The 23,929-nt window shown below is 43.6% G+C and overlaps 1 protein-coding gene across 1 annotated transcript in view; it reads right to left on the bottom strand.

Moving 5' to 3' along the window:
- The window catches only part of GLRA2 (glycine receptor alpha 2), a 201,269-nt gene that overhangs the window by 150,762 nt on the left and 26,578 nt on the right, over positions 1 to 23,929 (bottom strand). Inside the window, exons 4-6 of the mRNA XM_083172460.1 lie at positions 16,895 to 17,118; positions 10,016 to 10,098; positions 116 to 253 (exon numbers count right to left, since the gene is read on the bottom strand). Coding sequence (XP_083028586.1) covers positions 116 to 253; positions 10,016 to 10,098; positions 16,895 to 17,118 — 445 coding nt within the window. The remainder of the gene's footprint in view (positions 1 to 115; positions 254 to 10,015; positions 10,099 to 16,894; positions 17,119 to 23,929) is intronic.

Below are 23,929 nucleotides of genomic sequence, written 5' to 3' on the forward strand. Positions count from 1 at the left end.
ATTCTTAGAGATGAAAGTGTGTGCCTGCATTTTCTTTTCCTTTAAATCATACCATATAAAAACATCAACAGGGTATAGGTAAATGTTGGTAAAGTAAACAAGCAATGTATGTTACCTGTGTTGTAGTGCTTTGTACAGTAGCCCAGCTCATTCTCCTCTTTCAGTATAAACTGCGGCAATGTTAGACCATCAGCAACTTGCACTGGGCTATTGCTCAGCCATTCAAATATAAGGTCATTCATTGTATAGCCAACTAGGGTAAACAAAACACAGTTGATTGCACCATAAATTGAAGTCTCATCAGTTTCTCACCGAATAGAAAAACAAGCATTTCAACCTCATTTGAAGCAGGAATAAATAACCTCTAAGCATCCAGACAGCTCTAATTAGGTCTCTTCATTTTGAACAAAATCAGAATGCCTAATGTTATATAACGATGCTTATAGAGTAATGATGGACAAATTGGACAAACAAAAACCTATTTTTTTTCTAGATTTATTTTAATGGAAAAAAAATCAACTAATTGGTGTGATCTCAAGACATTTATACATGCATGTATCCATTTTTGTTATACACCTTAAATCCTACCCGTGGCTACTATACAAATAGAGGAAGACACTTTATGAGCTGAAGAATAAAAATCTTGAAGCACCTGGTCACTCCTGGCTCATTGATGTAACAGGTTCCTAGGCAACTGATAGGTACAGTAGCAGGTGCCATCATTTTTGCTTCTGATATACAGGGTGCCATACAGTGATGTATTTCAACATCCCCTATTCAGAGTCCCTGGTAGCTTGATTTAACAATGAGGTTGTCAGAAATTTTAGTAGGGAGATTAATTAGGACACGAGGATCAGGATTTTACAGAAATATTTGACTTTTTTTTTGTGCAAAAGGTCCCCGATAAGGGAATACGGAGCTGTACAATGTGAAACAATATTAAAATAGACAGATTTTGAATTTTTTTTTGTCAGATCATATTTTGCTGTGCCGCCAATGTTGCTGTTCATGAACTCCGAACTCTATGGCCCAAACTACCTCATTCCACACTCCTTATATTTCAAATGTCTGGCCGTGTACAAACACATACTGTAGGTTCTGAGTACTGTGGACTGATGATTAGGCTATGTGTATTGCTGGTGGAAACCTCATGAATCTCCCATTGCTCATAGTAAGCTGGAGGACAGTTGCTTTCTTGCATTATGGCCTCTTACCATGCAAAGTTTATAAATTCCTCTTCAATAGCGACAGGGCCGGTGCAAGCCCTGTCTGCGCCCCAGGCGAAATCCCCTGCCCTCCGCTCCCCTCCCGCTCTGAGCAGTTTCAGGAAAGGGGGGGTGCATGTGGCTGCCGCCGATCTGCTTCATGGCATGGGGCGGGGGGGGGGGGGGTGGGCACCGTTTACCGCGATCCACGGGAGGGGGGCGGCACTGGGGAGCTACTCCCAACACCCCCTCCTCCCCGCAGTGCTGCAGCGGTGGCGGACAGCCCTCCTCCCCCCGGCGGCATTGGCAGTTTCACCCGAGTCCTGACATCCCCCCTCCTCCTGGCAGCAGAAACATCTTAATTCATCCACATACCCCGGAGGGAGAGGGACGCGGGTGCGTGCAAAGCTTACCTGACTCCACGGGGGCTGCAGGCTACAGCGGCTGCCACTTCCAGGCTGCAAAGTGCCGCCCTCCAGTGGCCGGCGCCCTAGGCAAATGCCTAGAGCTGCCTAGTGGTGGCGCCGGCACTAAATAGCGACATAGGGGTACAGTTACTAAAGGCTCAACATTTTTATGATTTTAGGATTAACATTTTTGTAGTTTTTTTAGTCTATTTTGAAAATTGGAAATGCAATAAAGACAAAACTGACTGAAAAATGTAGCCAAAAAAAACTATTTCTGACCAAAATCGAACATCAGAAAAACACCTAAAGATGAAGCTGCTCTCATTCAGCTTGCCAGCGTGCCATCTATGCATTCCTGTCGGCTGGCGTGCCGACGAACGTGAACACGTGTACTTATCACACGCGAGAGTCTCCCATGCTCACGCATCCATTGCCGAAAATGGGGTGCGCGAGTGTCTCCGATGCTGTCAGTCACTTTTAAGATGGCCATTGATGGCAAGCTGGCTTCGTTTACAGTTTTACACCAGGCATGCGCACTGTGTACCATGTGTTACTCGATCGCTCAGGATGCAAATTTGCAGCCCACTGATCAGGTCTGAATCAGGCCCATAATTTTCTACAGTATTGCCTTTTATTTTAGTTCTATATTATATATATATATATATTTAGTAACAAGGCCGATGGGGAGAGACAAGCAGGGTGTTTATATTTTTACTGTTGCTTAGAATAAAGCGATCAAGGCCATCATTTTTTATTTTAATTGCAGATTGTTCAGCGAATTATTTTAGAATTGTTGGGTACAAAAGGCATCTCCATTTATGAACTTAAACCAGTAAACTTAAAAAAAAATTGTAATAAACTACAGCTTATCGCTAAAAACCTATTCATTCAATTGCAATAACACCAACGAAACATCAACAGCAAAGAGCATGGAAATGAGCAACGGAAATGCCGACTTTTTAAATGCATTCATTAAAGGTGACATTTAATTTGTCCCTAGTTTTATCCGGTGTGATGAAATGCTATAAAGAAATGGCATCCAGTAATGATTTTACTGGAGAAAACAGATTAGGTTCTTGATTATGGCAGCATTGCTTAAAAGTTAATGATTGTCCCAGAATTTCTTAATTTGTTCATCACATTTCTAGCATATTCTGGTTGCCATGACAATGGATCCAGATATGTGCTGTAAATCACTACTTCAGGCTCATACACTTGACAAGGCTACTAATGCTTAATAGGGAAGGTTTTATGTTAAGAAATAAAGTCCACCAAATTTGGTGGGATTACTAAATCAAATCCACTCTTACAGCAGTAATTGTACATTGCTTATTATTAAATAGACAATCTCAATGGTACAATACTAAACTACCATCATAAAGAAATGGTCAAATAATGTACACAGATATAAAATTTAAACCCAATTAGGTTGAAATCGTAGCATGGAAATTGGAAGTTGCCATTGGAGTTGCTTCCTGATTTTCAAATTACAGATTATCGGTACTTTGCTCAGGCGCAGAAGCAGTTGTGCTTGTGTGTGATTGGGTCCTGCAACACAGGAAGTAGGTGGGGGCAGCAACGGCCTTCAATTCTGAAAATAGAGGTGCAACCCTACTGTTTGAGGGGCATTCCAGGGATTTCTATGATTTACCAGAAATTTCCTGGCCTCTGCGATAGGCTACTTGCTCATCCCATTAGGCTCTGCAAGCCACCCGATTGTGAGTAAACGATCCCATACTGCGTCTTACGGCACAGGTTGGATTACTACTGCAGCAGGAGGAGAAGTCACTTACTACTGCATTAGCATACAGAGCTATCACATGCAGAGAAATGCAATTATTTGCTGAATTTGTAATTTTATATGTTCTAGAATATAGGGGGTTATTCAGGTTGGATTGCAAAAGCAAACTTCTCCAATTGACAAAACCATGCACACTGCTGGTGGGGCTGATGTAACATGTGCAGACAGCGTTACATTTGGGGGAATTATTTTGTTTCTGTGCAGGGTAAATATTATTTTTACACTGCAATATGGATCAGTTTGAACACACCCCACCCAAATCTAACTCTCTCTGCACATGTTACATCACCCACACCTGCAGTGCACATGGTTTTGTCCATTAACCCCTTCAGTGGCAATCCCGAGAATTTTCCGGGCTGTGCCTCAGTGTCCAGTCTGGCAAGCCCGGAAAATTCTTGTGATTGCCACTGCTTAGAGCCGGGCAGCGCTGCTGAGTTCAATCACTGAACTCAGGCAGCTTTGGCGCTGCCCGGCTCCCTCCCCTCCGCCGCGCCTCCTCCTTCCCCCTCCTCCCCCCTCCTTCCCCCTCCCCCCCGGGTGTTCTATTGAAGTCCCCGGCGCTGGCTTATGACAAGCCGGCTGCCGGGGACAGGGATGGGGTGCGGGTGTGCAGGTCCGTGCAGCCGCTGATTGACAGTTCAGCGGCGCTGCCCGGACCCAGGGAGGCAGTGGTGTTTTTTTTTTAAGGGAGAGCTCCCCATAAAAATCTCACCCAGTGGGGAGCACTCCCGAAAACCCCCCCACCACTGAAGGGGTTAAAGAAGGAGTTTGCTTTTGCAAACCAACCAGAATCAGTCCCATAGTCTATTAAAATAACTGAGACAATCAAAGTCATTTAGTTCTGTTGTTTGGCATGGTAAGGGTGGGACTAGGAACACTGAGAATCATATATAGTCAATGACACACGATTACGTTTCTTAATCTAATGTGTATTAAGACAAATATTTCACACAACAGTTTTGAAAATGTTGCTTTTCTATCTAATTGACAGTTTAAATATACTGTATGGCATAACCCAGGGAGTAGCAACTTGACACTTGTGCTCTGATGTGCGGCTCAGAGACCATGTGACTTGCACCATAGTCATTCCTACGCCGGGCACTACTGCATGTAGTACACCTTAACTTCCCTGGTGTCTCCCCCATGATTCTTCCCACCAATTGCTGACATTGGATGCTGCTATGTTGCCCACAGTCAGCTGATCGTGACTCCACCAACCACAGGCTCCATTCCGTTCAGCTGATTTGTCTCTTCAACCATCGCAAGGGGCATAAAAGAACCAAATGGACACTCAGCTAGTACCATGCTCCAGGTTCCTTTGCTAAATTACCTTGCTCCAGGTTCTTTTGCAAAATTACCTGTACTTGCTAATCTTTCCTGAATTGAGGATCCAGATCGCTGCCAGCTCTAGTTGGAGTTTCCATCTTTGCGCTTCAGCTCTTGCAGTCTGCACCTACACTGCTGGGGCTGTTATTTTAGTAATCACAGCAGGTTAACTCTGCTATTATTATGTGTGGGTGTTTGTGACACTGCGCACTGAGTTGGCTGTTCGGGGTTAGCTGCTGAATGGCAGGTGATCAGCCTGCAGAGGTAGGTAATTACAATGGAAATTCTGCGCTCTACCCCTATTGTGTGTAGCTGGATATATCAACACGGGTGTGGATTTGTTGGCTAATGGATGACAGAGAAGGGTTGTGTTGGTAATCAACTTTATTAATCAAACGTGCTGTTAGGGCTAATCAAAAACTAAATACAAAAATGCAGGTAATGGTTCAGTGCACTTTTTGTGCACCTATTATAGTGATTACAGTGGGGCTTAAAGTTCTAAGTTTCTTACTTGCAGGAGCCTGACTATCAACACCTCTGAGTTAACTTATCACAGCGGATAAGAACTTTGCATGATAATAAGGACTGTGCTTAGTCCAATGTTATATTCTGGATATCTTTATAAATGGGGGCAGCATCACAGAGCTACATAATTGGTTTTTTCTTATCCACACAAATCTGCGTATGTATTTAACACAAAATGGAATTGACCCTTATTTTTAGTAGAATACTATTAATTGTTTGTTTTATATAGAAGGGTCTCATTTAATAAATAATAGTTACAGTATTTTATTCTTGGTTGTGTTGTGTATCCATGGCAGCCTTGTTTGTTTCTTTCTAGCGCAGAGGTTTTAACAATATTGTGTGTCTGATAGCTTAATACCTGAATACTCAGGTTTTTCGACCACTTCTGTGAAATTCTCCAGTTTTCAGCTGCCCTGCATCCTGTCAGAGACATCCATTTCAGAGATTAGCACTATGGCCCTTATTCAGATCTGATCACAGTTTTCAAAATGGGCAAAACCATGTTGCACTGCAGGTGGGGCAGATGTAACGTGTGCAGAGAGAGTGTAGGATTTGGGTGGGGTATGTTGAAACTGAAATCTAAATTGCAGTGTAAAAATAATGCAGCCAGTATTTACCCTGCACAGAAACAAAATAACTTTCCCAAATCTAACTCTTGCTATTCATGTTACATACAGTATGCCCCACCTGCAGTACATATGGTTTTGCCCATTTTGAGAACAAATTTGTAATGCGATCAGATCCGAATAAGGGCATAAATCTCAAGAGATTGTACGGATCCTGTATATTCCCTAGTTCAGTCTGGTTCCAGTGCTTCCAAGCCTTGTTCCAAGTTCTCCAGTTCCATCCCGGCTGACCGGATCTAGTCCGGTTAGGGTTTCCACCCACCCGGGATTACTCCGGACAGTCCGGTAATTAAACTGGGTGTCCAGAGTCCGGACGGGTGGCGTTTCAGGACTATAAAATGTCCTGGAACGAGCACACAGCAGAGCCCGGCAGGCCAGTGGCGGGGAGTGAAGTCACAGAGTGGCAGGGAGAGAAGGCACAGACTGGTGGGGACAGAAGGCACAGAGTAGCAGGGGGAATGGGCACACACCAGAACCCGGCAGGCCGCAGTGTCACTGTCCGCCGGCAGTGGCAGCACTGACCTCTCTGTCTGTGAGATGCACCGCAACCCGGCTTGGCTGGGGGGACAGTCTGTGTGGGAACATGCAGACGGGACGACGACACAGATGCGCCTGAAGCTGGCCTAGCTGTTGTGTGCCTGTGTACGCTGCATAATGTAACTCCATCTACAGCAGACCCCAGTCAGTGGTAGGGGGAACCCCAGTCAGTGTCTGCCTGACAGTCTACTGAGGCACCCTCCGCTGCCCACCCCAGCCCCACCACTGTGAACTACAGTCCAGTGCTGCCTCTAGCCCTGTGTGGGCACCCTGAGGCTGCCCATCTGCTCTAGCAGACCATAGGCTCTGATCCTGCCCTCAACAGGAACCCTCTCTGCTGCTCCTTTTGCCCTGGCAACCCTTGGCATCAAGTATGAAGGCCCTGGTAGCAAGTATGAAGGCCCTGGCATCAAGCATGAAGGCCCTGGCAGCAAGCATGAAGGCCCTGGTAGCAAGCATGAAGGCCCTGGGATTGAGCATGAAGACCTTGGCATCGAGCAAGAAACCCCTAGCAATAAACATGTAGGTAAGCGGCACTTATATGACATAATATGTGGTATATGTAATGGGCATTACAGTGTTTGGAATAACGTGTAATGGGCATTATGATGTTTGGTATAACATGTAAGGAGTATATCAGTGTGTGGCATAACGTGTAATGGGCATTAGGGCATGTAGTATATCATGTAACATATACTAGGCGTTACAGTGTAAGTTTTGGTGCGCGCCTGCGGCGCGCACTGTCCCTGTTAATAAAAAAACCAGAATTGTTGAGCCTTGACATAACGTGTAATTGCAATTATGACATGTGGTATGATATGGAATGGGTGTGTGACGTGTAATAGGAATTATGGTGTAAATTGTCCATTTTGTCCAATTTTTTTTTAATTGTCCAGTCATGGCATAACGTGTAATGGGCATCATGTTGTATGGCATAATGTGTAATTGGCATCGTGGTATGTGGCATAACGTGTAATGGGCATTACAGTGTGTGATGTAACGTGTATGTGTCATTACCATGTGCAAAATCAAGAATAGATTTGAAGCAAATGTATATTAATAAAAAAACAATAAGACAGGTCAAGGGGCTGGGGGTGGGGCTGTGGGCGGGTCAATGTCCGGGAATCTCTCAACACAAAGGTGGTAACCCTAAGTCCGGTTCAAATGTTTCCAAGCTCTGTCTGATAAATTCCAAGTCACAGTATCTAGTCCGGTTTAAGTGCTTCCAAACTTCGCCTGATAAATTCCAAGTTCACCAAATCCAGTCTGGCTGAAGTGTTTCTAAACTCTGACTAGTATATTCACCGGTTCCAGGCAAGTTGACTGGACCACGACTACTGTTCAAGTGTTTTCAAGCTCTATCAAATGTATACTTAGCTCACCTGTTCCAGTCCATCCCACCTAATGCCAATAGCTGGCAGTAATTATCCAGCTTGCCACTTCCAGTCTGGTTTTAGTGTCAATCAGTGCTCACCCACTCCATACCGAGTACAAGTTTTAATCAAAGCACCAGTCTAACTCGCTATCTAGTGTCTGAGCAGCTGTATGTAAGGTTTGCACATACAACTCTACCACCTAATCCCAGGCATCATCCCAGAAGACACAAACAAAGGGCCCGATTCAGACCTGCCCACTAGGCTGCATATATTTGGAGCCTAGCAAGCAGGTTCACTCTGCCTTGGTGAATGCACGCCCCCTGCCACCCGAATCCCCTCTCTACACTGGGAGCGGATGTGTATATTTACATACGCATGTTTAAAACCGCTCACATGCTGGCTACACACCATCAAATGATTTTTCCTATATTTGCTGTAAAAAGTAACCCAGGTCTTAGTTTTTAATTGAACGGTCATTGGCCAAATTGATGGCGGGCTCTGATGTCATGTGATGTCATCCGCCTGCCCTAAGCAGGCATGGGAATGCCTGCGTTTGCTGGGCTCTGCCCACAAATCTATGGGAGTGCCACTGTTTTTGTGGGCATGCCAATGAAACGCCAGTTGTCCACCCCGGAATGCCCCCTGCCTGTCAATCAGGCAGCGAGTGCCCTGATGAATGTAAATTTGTACATTTCTATGTGAATGAGTCTAAATCTGTATATGAAGAGCCCCGATGCCTGTTTTCAGTGGTGTAACTATGGAGGGTGCAGGGAGTGCAACTCCAATGGGTCCGGGCCTTTGGGGGACCCCATGGCCCTGCATGAAATCCCCTGCACCCTTTTATTCTGCTTAAGTAATGCCGCGTGGGCACTGGGCAGTATCGGGAGATCTTTTCTTTCCCAATCAGCCCCGTTTCTCTCCCAATAACCCCTGCCTCTCTCATTTTAATTCTGGAGCTGTTGTAGGGGCCCTATAAAGATGTTGCTATGGGGCCTAGAAGGTGCAAGTTATGCCCCTGTGCTGTTTTTCTCATGCCAAGTTCCATTGTGATTCACCTACACATTCCTGTGCATTTACAGTCACAACCAGCATATTTTGTACTCTGTGATTGGTGTCTCAATGCTTCTGCAATGAGAATAATATGTCAAATTGAAAGAAAAAGACAGCACACTACTCTTTTAGGAGTGACCCAGTAGTGTTGATCCTAATGGCTTATACACTAGATGCATGGTTACACATCTGTATGTGCATGAGAGGAGGAGGTCCATGTACAGGCTCCATCTGAGTCCCCTCTGCTCTGTCAGGAGTAGCATAACACAGTAGAGTTTAAGCACTAGGGCAGGGGTCCTCAAACTTTTTTGCTCTGGGACCCCATCAAACAATAAAAATAACTCCAGGACCCCAGCAAGTTACTGCAGCAGGTCATCACATCACATGTGTAGTCAGCAGGTGGCACATACATGGCAGCATTGTGGAGGCACAAAATGATGGGAGGAGTCTGAAGTAACAGACAATTCAACAGATGTTTCTGACTCCTTGAATCACTGACTGAGATTAGAAAAGTCATCAGCCTGATGGTCAGCAACATGGAACCGCGACCCCATGCTGAGAAGGTTGGGACCCACTTTGGGAACCGCTGCACTAGAGCAATCAGACCCTACTCTGCATTGCACATCTCCAGAAAAATGGTGTGGCGTTCATTTTTACAGTGATTTACACACAGTGCAACATTGTGAAGTCGGAGCACTAGAGCATCTGTGGAAAAAAAGCTTGGTGGACATTTTTCCGGTAATTTCCGCAGTCCCGCTGCTGCTGCTGCCGCCGTTGGACTCTGGAAGGTAACTATTAAAAAAATGGTGTAGCATATTCCATGTGGGGACTCATTCTAAATATGCCACTGTATATGAGCTATAACATGCGAGGCATTTTTAGGCTGCATTGTCATTCCTATTTTCAGTGTAATTTTTCAGGTACCATCAAATAATCTTTTCTAAACACTGTGACTCACAGACTGCGACATTCTATATATTTAGCTTCCAAAGCTAGAGATGATCATTAGGAATTTTATAGTTAAACAATTACTCATCTTGATCTCTTTTATTAGTGTAAAACTGGCAAAACCTTCTACCATCATTACAACTCTTAAAGTACAACAGCAGTGCAATCATTCATCTACTGTATGTCATTTGCATTTGTTGTTTTAAAAACTTACAACTTTCCAACTGCATTGCACAAGTTTGTACATCCATAGGGAAATTCTTCAAATCCATTGGACAGGACAATATTAATGTTAATCTGAAAGTAATAAAAAGAGTTGATTGAGAGAACCCTTAGTGCAAACCTGTATACTTGTATCATGACAAAGCACCAGCTATTCTATCATAGTCTTAACAACATACAATATTAATAAAGACAAGCATTTTTTTTTTATTGCTCTTAAATTACATTATGGGGCAGAAGTTCTAAGGGGGAAATTTAATAGGATGAGAGATTCAGAAAATGAGAGATTTGGTAAGAAATCTCCAGTTTTTTTAAAAGCGGCAATCATTTACACTCAGTGGCGGCTCTTATCTCTGTGTGGGAGGGAATCTGTTGCCGTGATGCCCCCTTGCTGCTGCCACCACTGCTAGTCACTGCCGCTGGTGCCCGTGCCCGATGGTTCCCACTGCTGATCCCGATCCCCATCCGCATGAGCAGTAGCTTCTTCGGTAATGCACATTTGCTGGCCCCCAGCCTCTATGGGCTGCTTCGGCAGCAGTCCATAGTACCATATTCACTGCCCCGGGTCCGGAGCATGAGCAGTATCATCCTCGGTACTGCGCATGCACAGAACCCACGTTTATGGACTGACCCCGCAGCAGCCCATAGAGGCATCCTAGGGAGAGGGAACACCTCCCAATGGGACTGCCTTGGGTGACTGGCACGTCAGACTTCCAATAGGAAGTCACTGCCAGTCACAGTAAAGCCAGTGCAGTTTCACAGATAGCATCTGGCTTCACACAGTGGCGGATTTAGTGGGGGGGGGGGGGGGCTGCAGCCCTGCAGCCCATAGGTAAAAACCGCCACTATTTACACAGCAAAACCAGTTTGATATTGAAGTGTAAATGATTGCTCCTTTAAAACAACTTGAAATTTCTTACCAAACCTCTCACTTTCTGAATCTCTCATCCTATTACATTTCACCCTCTTGGAAAGTAATAAAGAAATAGATAAACTACCAACGAGCTCTAGTCATTTTTTAAACCCAGAGTTATCACTCTCCGGGGCTTAGTACAACTCCCCCATATCATTTACTTATCCACAGATCTTTCTGTGTAGAAAATGTATACCTTACCATACTGTATAATACACATTACAAGTCATTCTAGAACTAGACAACTCTCAGCTACTGTATTAAGGAATATGACTTACCTCAAATGAATCTGGATTTGGTCTGTACAGAGTCAGACCCCTACATTTTTATTTGTATGCTCATAGGATTATTAGAGAGTTAGGTCTACCCCAAAAGGTCTTGACAGGGTGAATATGTCAACATGGGATAAGTTGTCAGGGTCGATATGTCGACATGGTCAAAATGTTGACATGAAAAAGGTAGACACATTAAAAGGTAGACATGAGTTTTTCCCTTTTTTTTGGGTGTCAATGTCAACAACTGCCAGCATGGAGCCCCCAATTAGTGTAACCGTGCCCTTGCTTGGCGAGCACCCTCGACACACTATTATATTCTTCCTCTATGCCCACATGGATGGTGAACTAACAACAAGCCGGTTAAAACAAAAAAATCTTTAAAAAGTCATGTCAACCTTGTCATGTGTCTACTTATTGCATGTCGATGTCAACCTTTTGGGGTAAGACGTAAGACCTAGTGACTGTCTATCTAGACAATGTAGATCTATCAACCAGAACCACTACAAAGATAACACCCATGGACATAAGGAAGTACCAATTATTTACAAATAGTATTACATTTATAGGGCAGGTTTCACAACTACAGTATATATTATTATTATTATTATTATTATTATTATTACAAACTATGTACTTATAACAAAATAAAATAAAATGTATAGAATAAAAATAGAATAGATTTACAATGCAAGTTTAATTAATATGTCTGTATATCTGTCTATCTATACATTTCTCTATCTATCTATCTATCTATCTATCTATCTATCTATCTATCTATCTATCTATCTATCTATCTATCTATCTATCTATCTATCTATCTATCTATCTAGTTGATGGGGAAGGGGTGTGGCCTTGATTTGTACTGAGTGAGTGCAAGACCCCTCTGAGCATGTGCAAGACCCTGGAGCACTACAATCCAGAGCTCCTGTAATATAAGTGCACTTATTAAAAATTTTGAGGGGACCCCATCAGCGAGCAGTGCTTTCTGCAGGGCTTGGTCATCCACCTGTTGGTGGGGAAGTGTTGCAGAGGCTCAGTTCAGTGGCAGGAGGAAAACTGCCAGCCAAAGTCACTGACATCTAGGTATCCCTCCTCATGCATGCTGCCTGGCCACTGGGAGAGCATAAACTTCTCATTCAGGACCCTGGACATGGTGATGGAGGGGGGCTGTAGGGCCTATGTCACTGCTCTGCCCGCACACTTGCCAATTTCACATCTGTTGCTGTCTCTCAATACTCTCTTTCTCTGCGGCAGCTGTCTCTGGGGCAGCAGTGAGGTTGCACTGGCCTCTGCATGTCTTCCTCAGAGCAGAAAGAAAGAGCTGCCGACTAGTGCTGCAGCAGTTGGCACACTCATAGACGGCCAATCGGGGTGGTTGTCAATGGTGCGTTCACAGGGCAAATGTGCTGTGAGCAAAGCACCATCTTAGTTATGGCCTTCAGTGACAAAACTATAAATTAGGTGCCCCCTGCTCAACCCCCCAACAGCCACCATGGTCTGCTGGTTGTCCCGCTCATTGTCAGGGGTGATGTTCATTGTAAAGGGATCCCACTACCCTATCTGGCCATCATCTACTTGTGATTCTGCCCATTGTCAGGGGTTCAGCTTGTTGTTAGTGGGTCCCCCCCACCTCTGGTTTGTTGCATCTGACCACATTAAAAATGACCCTTCCAAAATGGCCACAACCACCTAAAGTATCCTTATTAACTGTCTGCTCTGAGGAAGCGGACTTTTTGTGAGGGACATTTTCAATGGGGGCAAGCATGACAGGATTGCAGACAAGTATCTGCATCATATCATAAATTTCAATCCTTTTGCTCAGTGCTCACAAACTGTCCAAAATGTTATTTAGACTAAACCAGCACTGTCACTGGTGGTTACTCGTTGATTAACCATCGATGAACTGAAAAGTTGGAGATCAACTGCTTTTTATTATATCTCTGAACTCCTTCTTGCTTGTTGATGGCAATTAAATAGATTATAGTCTAGATAAAGCAACCCACAGACAAGGAAGTGACCCTGGCATGAGCTTAAACCAGAGTCAGCATCTTTACTGTGGGGTATGGATCATTAGGTCACCACAATGTTGGTTGACAGTCATTAGGTCCACACCATTAGGTCGACATGAATGTAGGTCAACATGAGTCTAGGTCGACATGCAGGAAGGTCAACATGAGCCTAGGTCGACATGGGTTAGGTCGACAGGGTCATTAGGTCAACATGGTTACGGTCGACAGTCAAAAGGTCGACATTGGTTTTTTCACATATCTGTCCCAAATGTCGACACAGTCGACATGGACACTGAAACGTAGCACCGTGTCCCCTCGTATGCTTCGGGCAGGGCTCAGCCCACTATTTTATTCTCCCACCAAGCCCTAGTGGATGGTAGGGAATGAAATACTGCCTGTCGGCACATGTTGGCTCAAAAAAAAAAAGTGAAAATCCCTATGTCAACCTTTTGTCTGTGAACCTAACCCATGTCGACCTAACGACCCTGTCGACCTAACGACCCTGTCAACCTTACCCATGTCAAAATAAAGACTCATGTCGACCTTCCTGCATGTCAATCTAATGGTGTCGACCTAATGCAGGTGACCAAATGACCGTATACCAGGGCTGGGCAACACCGGCCCTCCAGATGTTGATGAACTACACATCCCAGGATGCTTTGCATTAGTTTTGCTATGTGGCCATGCTGAAACTGATGCAAGGTATGCTGGGATGTGTAGTACATCAACACCTGGAGGGCCGGTGTTGCCCAGCCCTGTCGTATACCTTTCTATGGAACCTAGTATAACATGAAAGGGCCGACAGTCAACATGGCATCTTAGGACACAATAGATCCATTTTCCATCAGTATCATTTTATACTGTAATTTTTTACTTAAACGGTTTTCTCCTCAAAAAAATATATAAAAGCAGCATATACCAGATAAAAAAAAATATATATATATACATCAAGCTATATTTCTTTATCTGGTTCAATCACTCATCAACACACTCTGGTTTACAAAGAGGGAAGTTGCACGCAACCTGTCAAACCATTACATGGGATAGAATGGTATCTCTTGTCTAAGTGACACCAAATGCCATTCCACTGAGAAAGAGGAGACAGTTGGGTGCTATTGTGAAATGAACTGGATAATGTACTTGACATTTTCCCAAGTTAAAAATTCTGAAAACTTATGCAAAATGGTATTTACAGCTGTATTTCAGATTGCATCAATAAGCTGTCAGGCATTAGATGTGGCACAATGATTTCAAACATATTACTCACTTAAACAAACCAAGTTAACACTGGGAACATTTTAGAAAGCTGTCAATTGAAATCTACTCAGGTATGTGCAATGCCGGATCCAGGGGTGGGGCTGTAGCACAGTCCAAAATTCAAATAGGGGAGTCACACCCACTTCCACTCCAAACACTGCCAAACATTGCCAGCCAGGACTCACTGGCAGTTGGTGACTTCCAAAAAATGTATCATAGTCCAAACACGAAGCGACTAGGACACACCAGGAGATATGGAGACACATGTATATTGCGGGTTATTCCAATGCATTTGCACGGGGGACCAATTGTTCGCGACTGTGCATGCGCATAGGTTTTTATGCGCATGTGCAGTCGCTGTGTGTGAGCACCCATAGCGCTCGCACAGAGAAGTCTGGACAAGGGGCGTGGAGGGGCGGTGGGCCGGGGAATTTGCCTATGGGAACGCATAGTGTTTGATGGGCATTCCCATGAGAACGCTAGGGATTCCCATGGTAATTCCCAGATGATGCAGGTGCGGGGGGGGGGGGGGGGGGGAGGTGTCTCAGACCTGCGAGCGCTGAAGAAATCATTTGAATGATTTCTCCCCTACACCCAAGGCTGCGAATGAATGATTGTGCACATCATCCATTCACATGCCTTTCTGTTGTTCGGGGGATGGGGGCTTGGCTGTGAGGGTGGAGTCTGGTGGCCTCACAAGGCTGCTAAATTCGCAGCCTTGCAAGTTGACCAGAATAAGGACCTTTGTGTTTGCATGAGTCAATAAACGGACCGTCCATTTATTCAGCTTGGATTGCTAATCAGAGAATTTGCATCCATTAGATTATGGAATGACAACACGTGCACAGCATTATGCATGTGCACGTACAATCTGCAAATAAATATCTGTGCGCATAGAAGTCATAATTCAGGGGTGTAAACATGGCATTTCCTGGTTGTGTTTGTGAAGAAGCAGGCGTGCCTAGGCAATTTTCAGGTTGGCCTCTGTTGTCAGCAATGACCACTTCCAGCCTGGTTCTTTAGCAGATTAAAGGAAAATCTAGACTTAGGCCAGTACTCAATGCTCCGGCAAGTGCAGGGGCAGGGAACGCATTAATGCTTTCACCTGCGCTCGCCAGGCTTTTGCTGACATTTCGATTTGCCGCCTGTCCTGCCATGCACCATATTCAATGCCTCAGGGGTTCGCTGCCCCTGGCGGCGAAAGTACCCCAATACGGCGACACAGCGGCGTCAGGCATGATGGCAGGCAGCCGCCACTGCACAGCCAGGAGGAGGACAGAGCGGCCACTGTGGAGGGATGGAGGGCTGCAGTGTACACATATTCACTGCATGGATGGCCGGGGAAGTCAAGCAGCAGTTTGCGTTGAGCTGGTCCCGCTCCGTGCATATGTAATGAGCGGGACCCAGCGCAATGAATGCTTAATGAACAGGTCCACACCCCCTGCATAAATAATGGGAATAAAAAAAAATCTAAATATATTAAAGTGGTGCTTGTAAAGAATTAGCAAGATCCTTCAAGTATTAAAAAAACAGATTTTTAGACACCAAAAAAAATGAATAGGAAACATTTATTTTAAAAGAACACATTACAGTTCACCTAAAAAAGATGTTGAACGCAAAACGGTGAAACTCTGTGAAAATCACGGTGAAAGCAGTTCTCCACTCTACCACTGAATACACTTTCGGCGAATTAAGAGTCAAAACCCCATTGAAATACCCCAACGAATTGCAGTGACTATGAAACGTGAATTGGCCGGCATTCGTTGTTCGCTTTCGGCGAAGCTTAGGTCAATACAAGCATTAGGTCGAAAATGGCTAGTCAGTCAAAAGGTCAACAGTTAAAGGGTCAAGATGAGTTTTTCACTTTTTTTGTCCGGAATGTCAACATGGTCGACATGGACACTGTATCAGTGTACCGCTTCCCCTCGCACGGCATGCTGCACTTGCCATGCTTCAGGCACGGTGCCTTATTACGCTCTGCACACTTCTATTCTCCCACGGCGCCCTAGTGGATGGTAGCGCATGAAATACCGCCTGTCGGCACATGTTGAAAAACCCATGTCAACCTTTTGACTGTCGATCTACCTATTGACCTAATGCTTGTACCGACCTTCCATCCATGTTGACCGTGGGCGTGTTAAACTATTTCAAGTGTCGACCTAAGCCATGATTTTCAGTGGTTGACCAACTGCATGTCGACCTTTGGTCTGTCGACCTAACGACCGTATATAATTCCAGATGTGCAGTGTGACAATACACCAGATACACTGAGCTCAGACCCAAAATGTCCAAAATAATGTCAAATTATTTGTATGCGTATCATTTTAAATACATTCCAATCCAATCTATAATGATGGTGCTGTAATAGTTATAATACCGGTCTGTAGTGAAATAAACAAAGGTACATTGTGCCTTACCTAATGCTGTACAACACGTTTCCATTTTTGAAAATCCTCAGTAGTTTGTTGTCTGTTGTGACATCATGGAAGTTTGCCCCCTTTTCATTAGCAAAAAATAAATCTGGTTTCCAGATAGAATCCAACATAGAAGGATCCAAATCCAAGGAGTCATCAGGGTATTCACTATAAGACAGCCGTGGGTCATTCCATTGCTGCCGCAAAAAAATATTCACTCTGTAATCCTAGAATAATGGTGAGGAAATAGTTAGCTTCCCTTCTTAAAATGGTCAATAGTGACATGTGACATGATCTCTTGCTACCATAGGGTCCTGCACTGTTTTATAAAACGATGCAGGAACCTCTGGAAGCGCACACACAGGTTAGTGGGTAGTACAGTTTTTCAGACACTTTTCCAAACATACAATAAAAAAAATAAAAAATAAAAAAAATCACATTTTAATACAAATATTATGCAAATAAAAACATGTATTAGACATATTTGAATGAGTCAATTTTGCTACCAGACAGAGTGAAATCCCACCCAGTGCAAGTCTGCGAATGACATGTGAAATATCGCGAATCTCTGGGCAGTGCAAATCTGTACGCAACTCACTCGCCATCAAATGATCTTTCCAGTCTGTGCAAATGTTCCTAACTCTGACCCTTCCACAACTCTGTGACAGAGACAGGCTGAGCTGGCGTCACACATCCTCCCTGAAAATGCCTGAGCATGCCTGTGTTTTTCCAAAAGAAAAAAGTTTGGTACCGTGTTAGCCAGTTGATAAGAAAAGTTTTATTGTTCCTCAGTGAGAAAAACAAAATAGCAATCTAGCAAATATGATACCTTTTAATGGCTAACAAAAATTAATGTTGTTAAAATGCAAGCTTTCGAGACTTCTTAGGTCTCTTCCTCAGGCATGGTATAACAAGGTGTGTGAAGAAACACATATATATATACACAGCAGAGTAGGAGCAAGATGTGATAGATGGACATTCTTAAGATCAAAACAAAACAAAATAACAGAATGAGCTTGTAAATTGAGTCCTTAATTAGTTTGTAGATAAGTAGTGTGAAAGTTTTATTGTCTCTAAGTTGATGACAGACCAGAGTTAGAGCTCCGATACCCTCATTCTCTCTGGGCCAGATTCCTCAGATGTTGTAGTGGGCCATAAATCCCTCGGATAGATTCAGTCCTGTGTTAAGGGTGTCAAACGTTGTCATTAATTTGTATTCCCAGACCCTCCTGTCTCTTTGTGATTTGAAATTTCCTTTTAGTATAATCACTTTCATATGATCCTGATTGTGTCCTGGGCTGCAGAAATGTTTGGCCACAGGAAAGTGTGTCTTTTTTTCCTTTATTGTGTGGCGATGGGACCTCATCCTTGCCTTAAGTTTTTGTCCTGTTTCTCCAACATACAGACCCCCAATAGGACATTTGGTGCACAGAATCAGGTACACTACATTGGTAGTAGAACATGTGAATGTCCCTGGGATCTTATAGTCCTGTTGTGTGTTGGGGATCCGTACACTGTCTGTAGTGAGGATATGGGCACAGGTTTTGCAGCTCCTTACATTGCAGGGATAGGTTCCTCTTTGTGTAATGGATGGCAGTGAACTTCGGATTATAATATTGTTCAGGTTTGCAGGTTGTCGGTAACATAGTAGTGGAGGGTCTGGGAATATTGTTTTCAGGCGGTCATCTTTGTGTATGATGTGATGTAGTTTTTTTGCAGTTTTTCTTAGCACCTCAAGCTGTGGGTTGTAGGTGACTACCAGGGGTACACGGTTGTTTCTTTCTCTTTCTTTATATTGGAGAAGTTGATTTCTGGGTATCCTGATGGCTCTGATAATCTGATCGTTGATTGATGTGGGATGATATCCCTGATTTAAAAAGGTCCCTTTAAGTTGTTTTAAGTGGACATCTCTATCTGCTGGGCTGGAGCAGATGCGATGATATCTGATGGCCTGGCTGTAGACAATGGATTTTTTTATGTGTTTCGGGTGGAAGCTGTCCCATCTGAGGTATGGGACCTTTTTAAATCAGGGATATCATCCCACATCAATCAACGATCAGATTATCAGAGCCATCAGGATACCCAGAAATCAACTTCTCCAATATAAAGAAAGAGAAAGAAACAACCGTGTACCCCTGGTAGTCACCTACAACCCACAGCTTGAGGTGCTAAGAAAAACTGCAAAAAAACTACATCACATCATACACAAAGATGACCGCCTGAAAACAATATTCCCAGACCCTCCACTACTATGTTACCGACAACCTGCAAACCTGAACAATATTATAATCCGAAGTTCACTGCCATCCATTACACAAAGAGGAACCTATCCCTGCAATGTAAGGAGCTGCAAAACCTGTGCCCATATCCTCACTACAGACAGTGTACGGATCCCCAACACACAACAGGACTATAAGATCCCAGGGACATTCACATGTTCTACTACCAATGTAGTGTACCTGATTCTGTGCACCAAATGTCCTATTGGGGGTCTGTATGTTGGAGAAACAGGACAAAAACTTAAGGCAAGGATAAGGTCCCATCGCCACACAATAAAGGAAAAAAAGACACACTTTCCTGTGGCCAAACATTTCTGCAGCCCAGGACACAATCAGGATCATATGAAAGTGATTATACTAAAAGGAAATTTCAAATCACAAAGAGACAGAAGGGTCTGGGAATACAAATTAATGACAACGTTTGACACCCTTAACACAGGACTGAATCTATCCGAGGGATTTATGGCCCACTACAACATCTGAGGAATCTGGCCCAGAGAGAATGAGGGTATCGGAGCTCTAACTCTGGTCTGTCATCAACTTAGAGACAATAAAACTTTCACACTACTTATCTACAAACTAATTAAGGACTCAATTTACAAGCTCATTCTGTTATTTTGTTTTGTTTTGATCTTAAGAATGTCCATCTATCACATCTTGCTCCTACTCTGCTGTGTATATATATGTGGTTCTTCACACACCTTGTTATACCATGCCTGAGGAAGAGACCTAAGAAGTCTCGAAAGCTTGCATTTTAACAACATTAATTTTTGTTAGCCATTAAAAGGTATCATATTTGCTAGATTGCTATTTTGTTTTTCTCACTGAGGAACAATAAAACTTTTCTGTGTTTTTCCAGACACTCCCAGAAAACATCCAGTTACAGTACCATCCCCAAACACCAACTTCTTGTCAGTCAAGTTGTGAGGGGATTGCGAAAAAAATGAATTGCTGATTTTTGCAGCTGTTTGGCCTCACGCATGTGCCTACTATCTTGCGCAGTTGTTCGATAATAAGTAGGGGTACTCTTTACCTAGAAGGGCGCCCATCGCGGCCATCGCGGGCATTGAATGCACTAAAAAATCGGGTGCAATGCGACCGACGCGATGCCTGCGATTTCCCATAGGGAACAATGTTAAATGTCTCAATTGACCCGATTTTCCTGTTCAATGCCTCAATTGACCCGATTTTTAAATAGGAAACAATGTTAAATGGGCCACAGAGGCCAAATAGGCACCCTGAAGTGTGAAATGGCCCCCAAAATTGTTAAAGCCACCCCACGATCAACGTCAACCCGAATCGTGGCGAGCGCAGCGAGCCCGCGAGGGGCAGCGGTACGCGTCCTACGACCTTTTCATACCCCCACTATCCACGTCGGCGTGGAGTTGAGAATAGATTAGTGTGGCGAGCGCAGCGAGCCACCGCGCCCGAAGCGTGGCGAGCGCAGCGAGCCCCACGAGGGGACGCGGATACCTTCACAGGTATCCGCGTCCCCTCGCGGGCTTCACAGATGTCCGCGTCCCCTCGCGGGGCTCGCTGCGCTCGCCACGCTTCGGCCACGGTGGCTCGCTGCGCTCGCCACACTTTCTATTCTCAATAGTGGGGGTATGAAAAGGTCGTAGGACGCGGGCTCGCTGCGCTCGCCACGCTTCGGGTTCACGTTGATCGTGGGGTGGCGTTAACAATTGTGGGGGCCATTTCACACTTCAGGGTGCCTATTTGCCCTCTGTGGGCCATTTAACATTGTTTCCTATGGAAAAATCGGGTCAATTGAGGCATTGAACAGTAAATTCGGGTCAATTGAGACATTTAACATTGTTCCCTATGGGAAATCGCGGGCATCGCGTCGGTCGCATCGCACCCGATTTTTTAGTGCATTCAATGCCCGCGATTTTTTACTAACGATGCCCACAATCAAAATCGTGGGCGCCGTTCTAAGTAAAGAGTACCTAAGTAGGATTATGAATCAGGAGAACAGCGATCAGCTCTGAATAAACCCTGCCCAGGTTGTCGTCTCCTTTCATAAAAATATCAAAATGGCGGGTTAATGTACATTCTTGTGTAAAAACACAGGATTTTGATGCAAGTGTGAAAAGGCGTATCTATAATTGTCTAATGTCCGTGTGTCCGTGAAAAGCTATGGTACTTGTGTACTAGCACGGCGCCCATCACATCGCAGACCATAAGGCATGCGATGGTATGCGATGCGACGCTATTGGCACCCGATGGTTTACAATTTAAAATTGTATACCATTGTATATGGCATACAATGCCATACAATGCGATGCAATGCGATTTTAAATTGTATAAGCACCCTAATGGGGGCTTACAATGTTAAATGCACCCCCACGCCACCCCCACTATGAATGTGAACCCGAAGCGTGCGAGCGCAGTGACCCCGAGAGGGGCGGTGGTACGCGTCCTACGACCTTTTCATACCCCCACTATCCACATCGGCGTGTAGTTGATATTATATAGTGTGGCGAGCACAGCGAGCCCCGCGAGGGGTGCATTTGGGGGTGCATTTAACATTGTAAGCCCCCATTCTGGTGCTTATACAATTAAACATCGTATAGGGGGCTTATATAATTTTAAATCGCATTGCAGTGCATCGGGTGTATGCCATGAGATGCGATGCGATTATATGTTGTGTGACCAAATATCGTGGGCGCCGTGCTATTACACAAGTACCCTTCGTTTTGCTTTAGATTCGGTGTTAGATTCAATTTTCTATTAGATCTGGCATAAGATCTCCCCATTCAATTTGGCATTTATCTGTACTTTTGCATTAAATATCGAATTCGAGTTAAATTCATGGTACATTGTACAAATTCGATTTACTGGATCGAATTCAATATTTCATTGGCTGCACAGTAAATTTTTCTGTTTGATTTAAAGAAAACGGGATCGTGCATCGAATCTAATGCAGATCGAGTGTCCTAAAAACCATTCGATGTGGATTTGATTTTGCTTCTATAAGCAAAATAGAATCAAAAATAGCCAAAAATCGATGCATGAGTACACAGCTAAACACTGCCATCTGTTGGCAGCAAGTGAAACTACATCTACTAACTTTAGAAGCATTTGCTGCAAGTGGGCTTACAAGTAAGGAAATATTGGGTGAGATTTAATAGGATGAGAGATTCAGAAAGTGAGAGATTTGGGAAGAAATCTCCAGTTTTTTTAAAGCTGCAATCATTTACACTTCAAAATCAAACTGGTTTTGAAGTGTAAATGATTGCTGCTTTAAAAAAACTGGAGATTTCTCACCAAATCTCTCACTTTCTGAATCTCTCATCCTATTAAATCTCACCCATGGTTTCTGAAATGTTTCCATATATTTATATATTTTTTTATTATTAACTCATTTATATAAAGCAGCTTGCAAGGTTGGACTGCTAGAAAACAGAATACATTAATTGTTATTATTTTACGTAAAGCTGTTTAATTACTTATTTTTATGTAATTGGTCATACAGTAATTGTAGCACATAAGCAAACAAATTCAATGGATGATGAACCAAAAATACATATAGCGGAGATATTACTAAAATAAAACTGCAGTCATGATAATTTATAGAATTTAGTTCTGCTGTTGTAACACTGAAAGTAATTATTTAGTAATGAAGGATCATTTATACACAATTTTAGCTGTATTGTTTATTTTTATTTTTATTAAAGCAAACCCGAAGACTAGAAGTATTTTCTTATTGTTCTGAATATGAATCCCTTTATGAAGCAGCATTAACACACGGCACAACACAATAGACTAATTAGACTCCATTCCAGCAATGCACAACAAATAACCATAGTTACTTTGATATGAACAAATTATGCATTGCACTTTTGGGAACAATGGTGTTGCGCTGAGTTGATGGGTTTTTAAATGCCCTCCATATGCCATATGGTATGTAGATCAGTGAAGAATAGACACAGTTATCCTAGTAATGCCAAAACAGCTCAATCAAATCAGTGTATCCTGTTACCATTCCTAAGCTTGGAAAGTGCAGGCTTCGTTGAACTCTGATGTAAATCGAGGATTTCTCATTGTCTGCATGTACGAAATTATTGCTATGTCCATATGGAATTGCTGGTTTGTTATGCCTTGCTGTTTGAACATAGAAACATAGAAACATAGAATTTGACGGCAGATAAGAACCATTTGGCCCATCTAGTCTGCCCCTTTTTTTACCCTTCAGGTAAACTCAACCCTTTTTAATCCTTATTTCTTTGTAAGGATATTCATATGCCTATCCCAAGCATGTTTAAATTGTTCTACTGTCTTAGCCTCTACCACCTCTGAGGCTATTCCACTTATCCACTACCCTTTTTGTGAAGTAATTCTTTCTAACATTTCCCCTGAACCTACCTCCCTCCAGTTTCAGTGCATGTCCTCGTGTTTTATTACTTGTTTTCCTTTGAAGAAAATTTCCCACCTGTACTATGTTAAAACCCTTGATATACAGTATTTGAAGATTTCTATCATGTCCCTCCCTTTCCCTTCTCTGCTCCAAACTATACATGTTAAGATCTTTTAGTCTATCCAGGTAAGTTTTGTGATGTAGGCCATGAACCATTTTAGTTGCCCTTCTTTGTACACTCTCCAATGTATTTATATCCTTCTGAAGATATGGTCTCCAGAACTGGACACAGAGTCCAGCACAGTGAAGAAAAGCCAATAATTCCCTCCGCTATAGAGCCCTGGCAGTGGGGCATAAGTGCATTCCGAAATGTGGTAAAAAATCCAAAATCCGGGGTTT

The sequence above is a fragment of the Crinia signifera genome, chromosome 2, assembly GCF_055691185.1.
Source record: "Crinia signifera chromosome 2, ASM5569118v1, whole genome shotgun sequence".
NCBI lineage: Eukaryota > Metazoa > Chordata > Amphibia > Anura > Myobatrachidae > Crinia > Crinia signifera.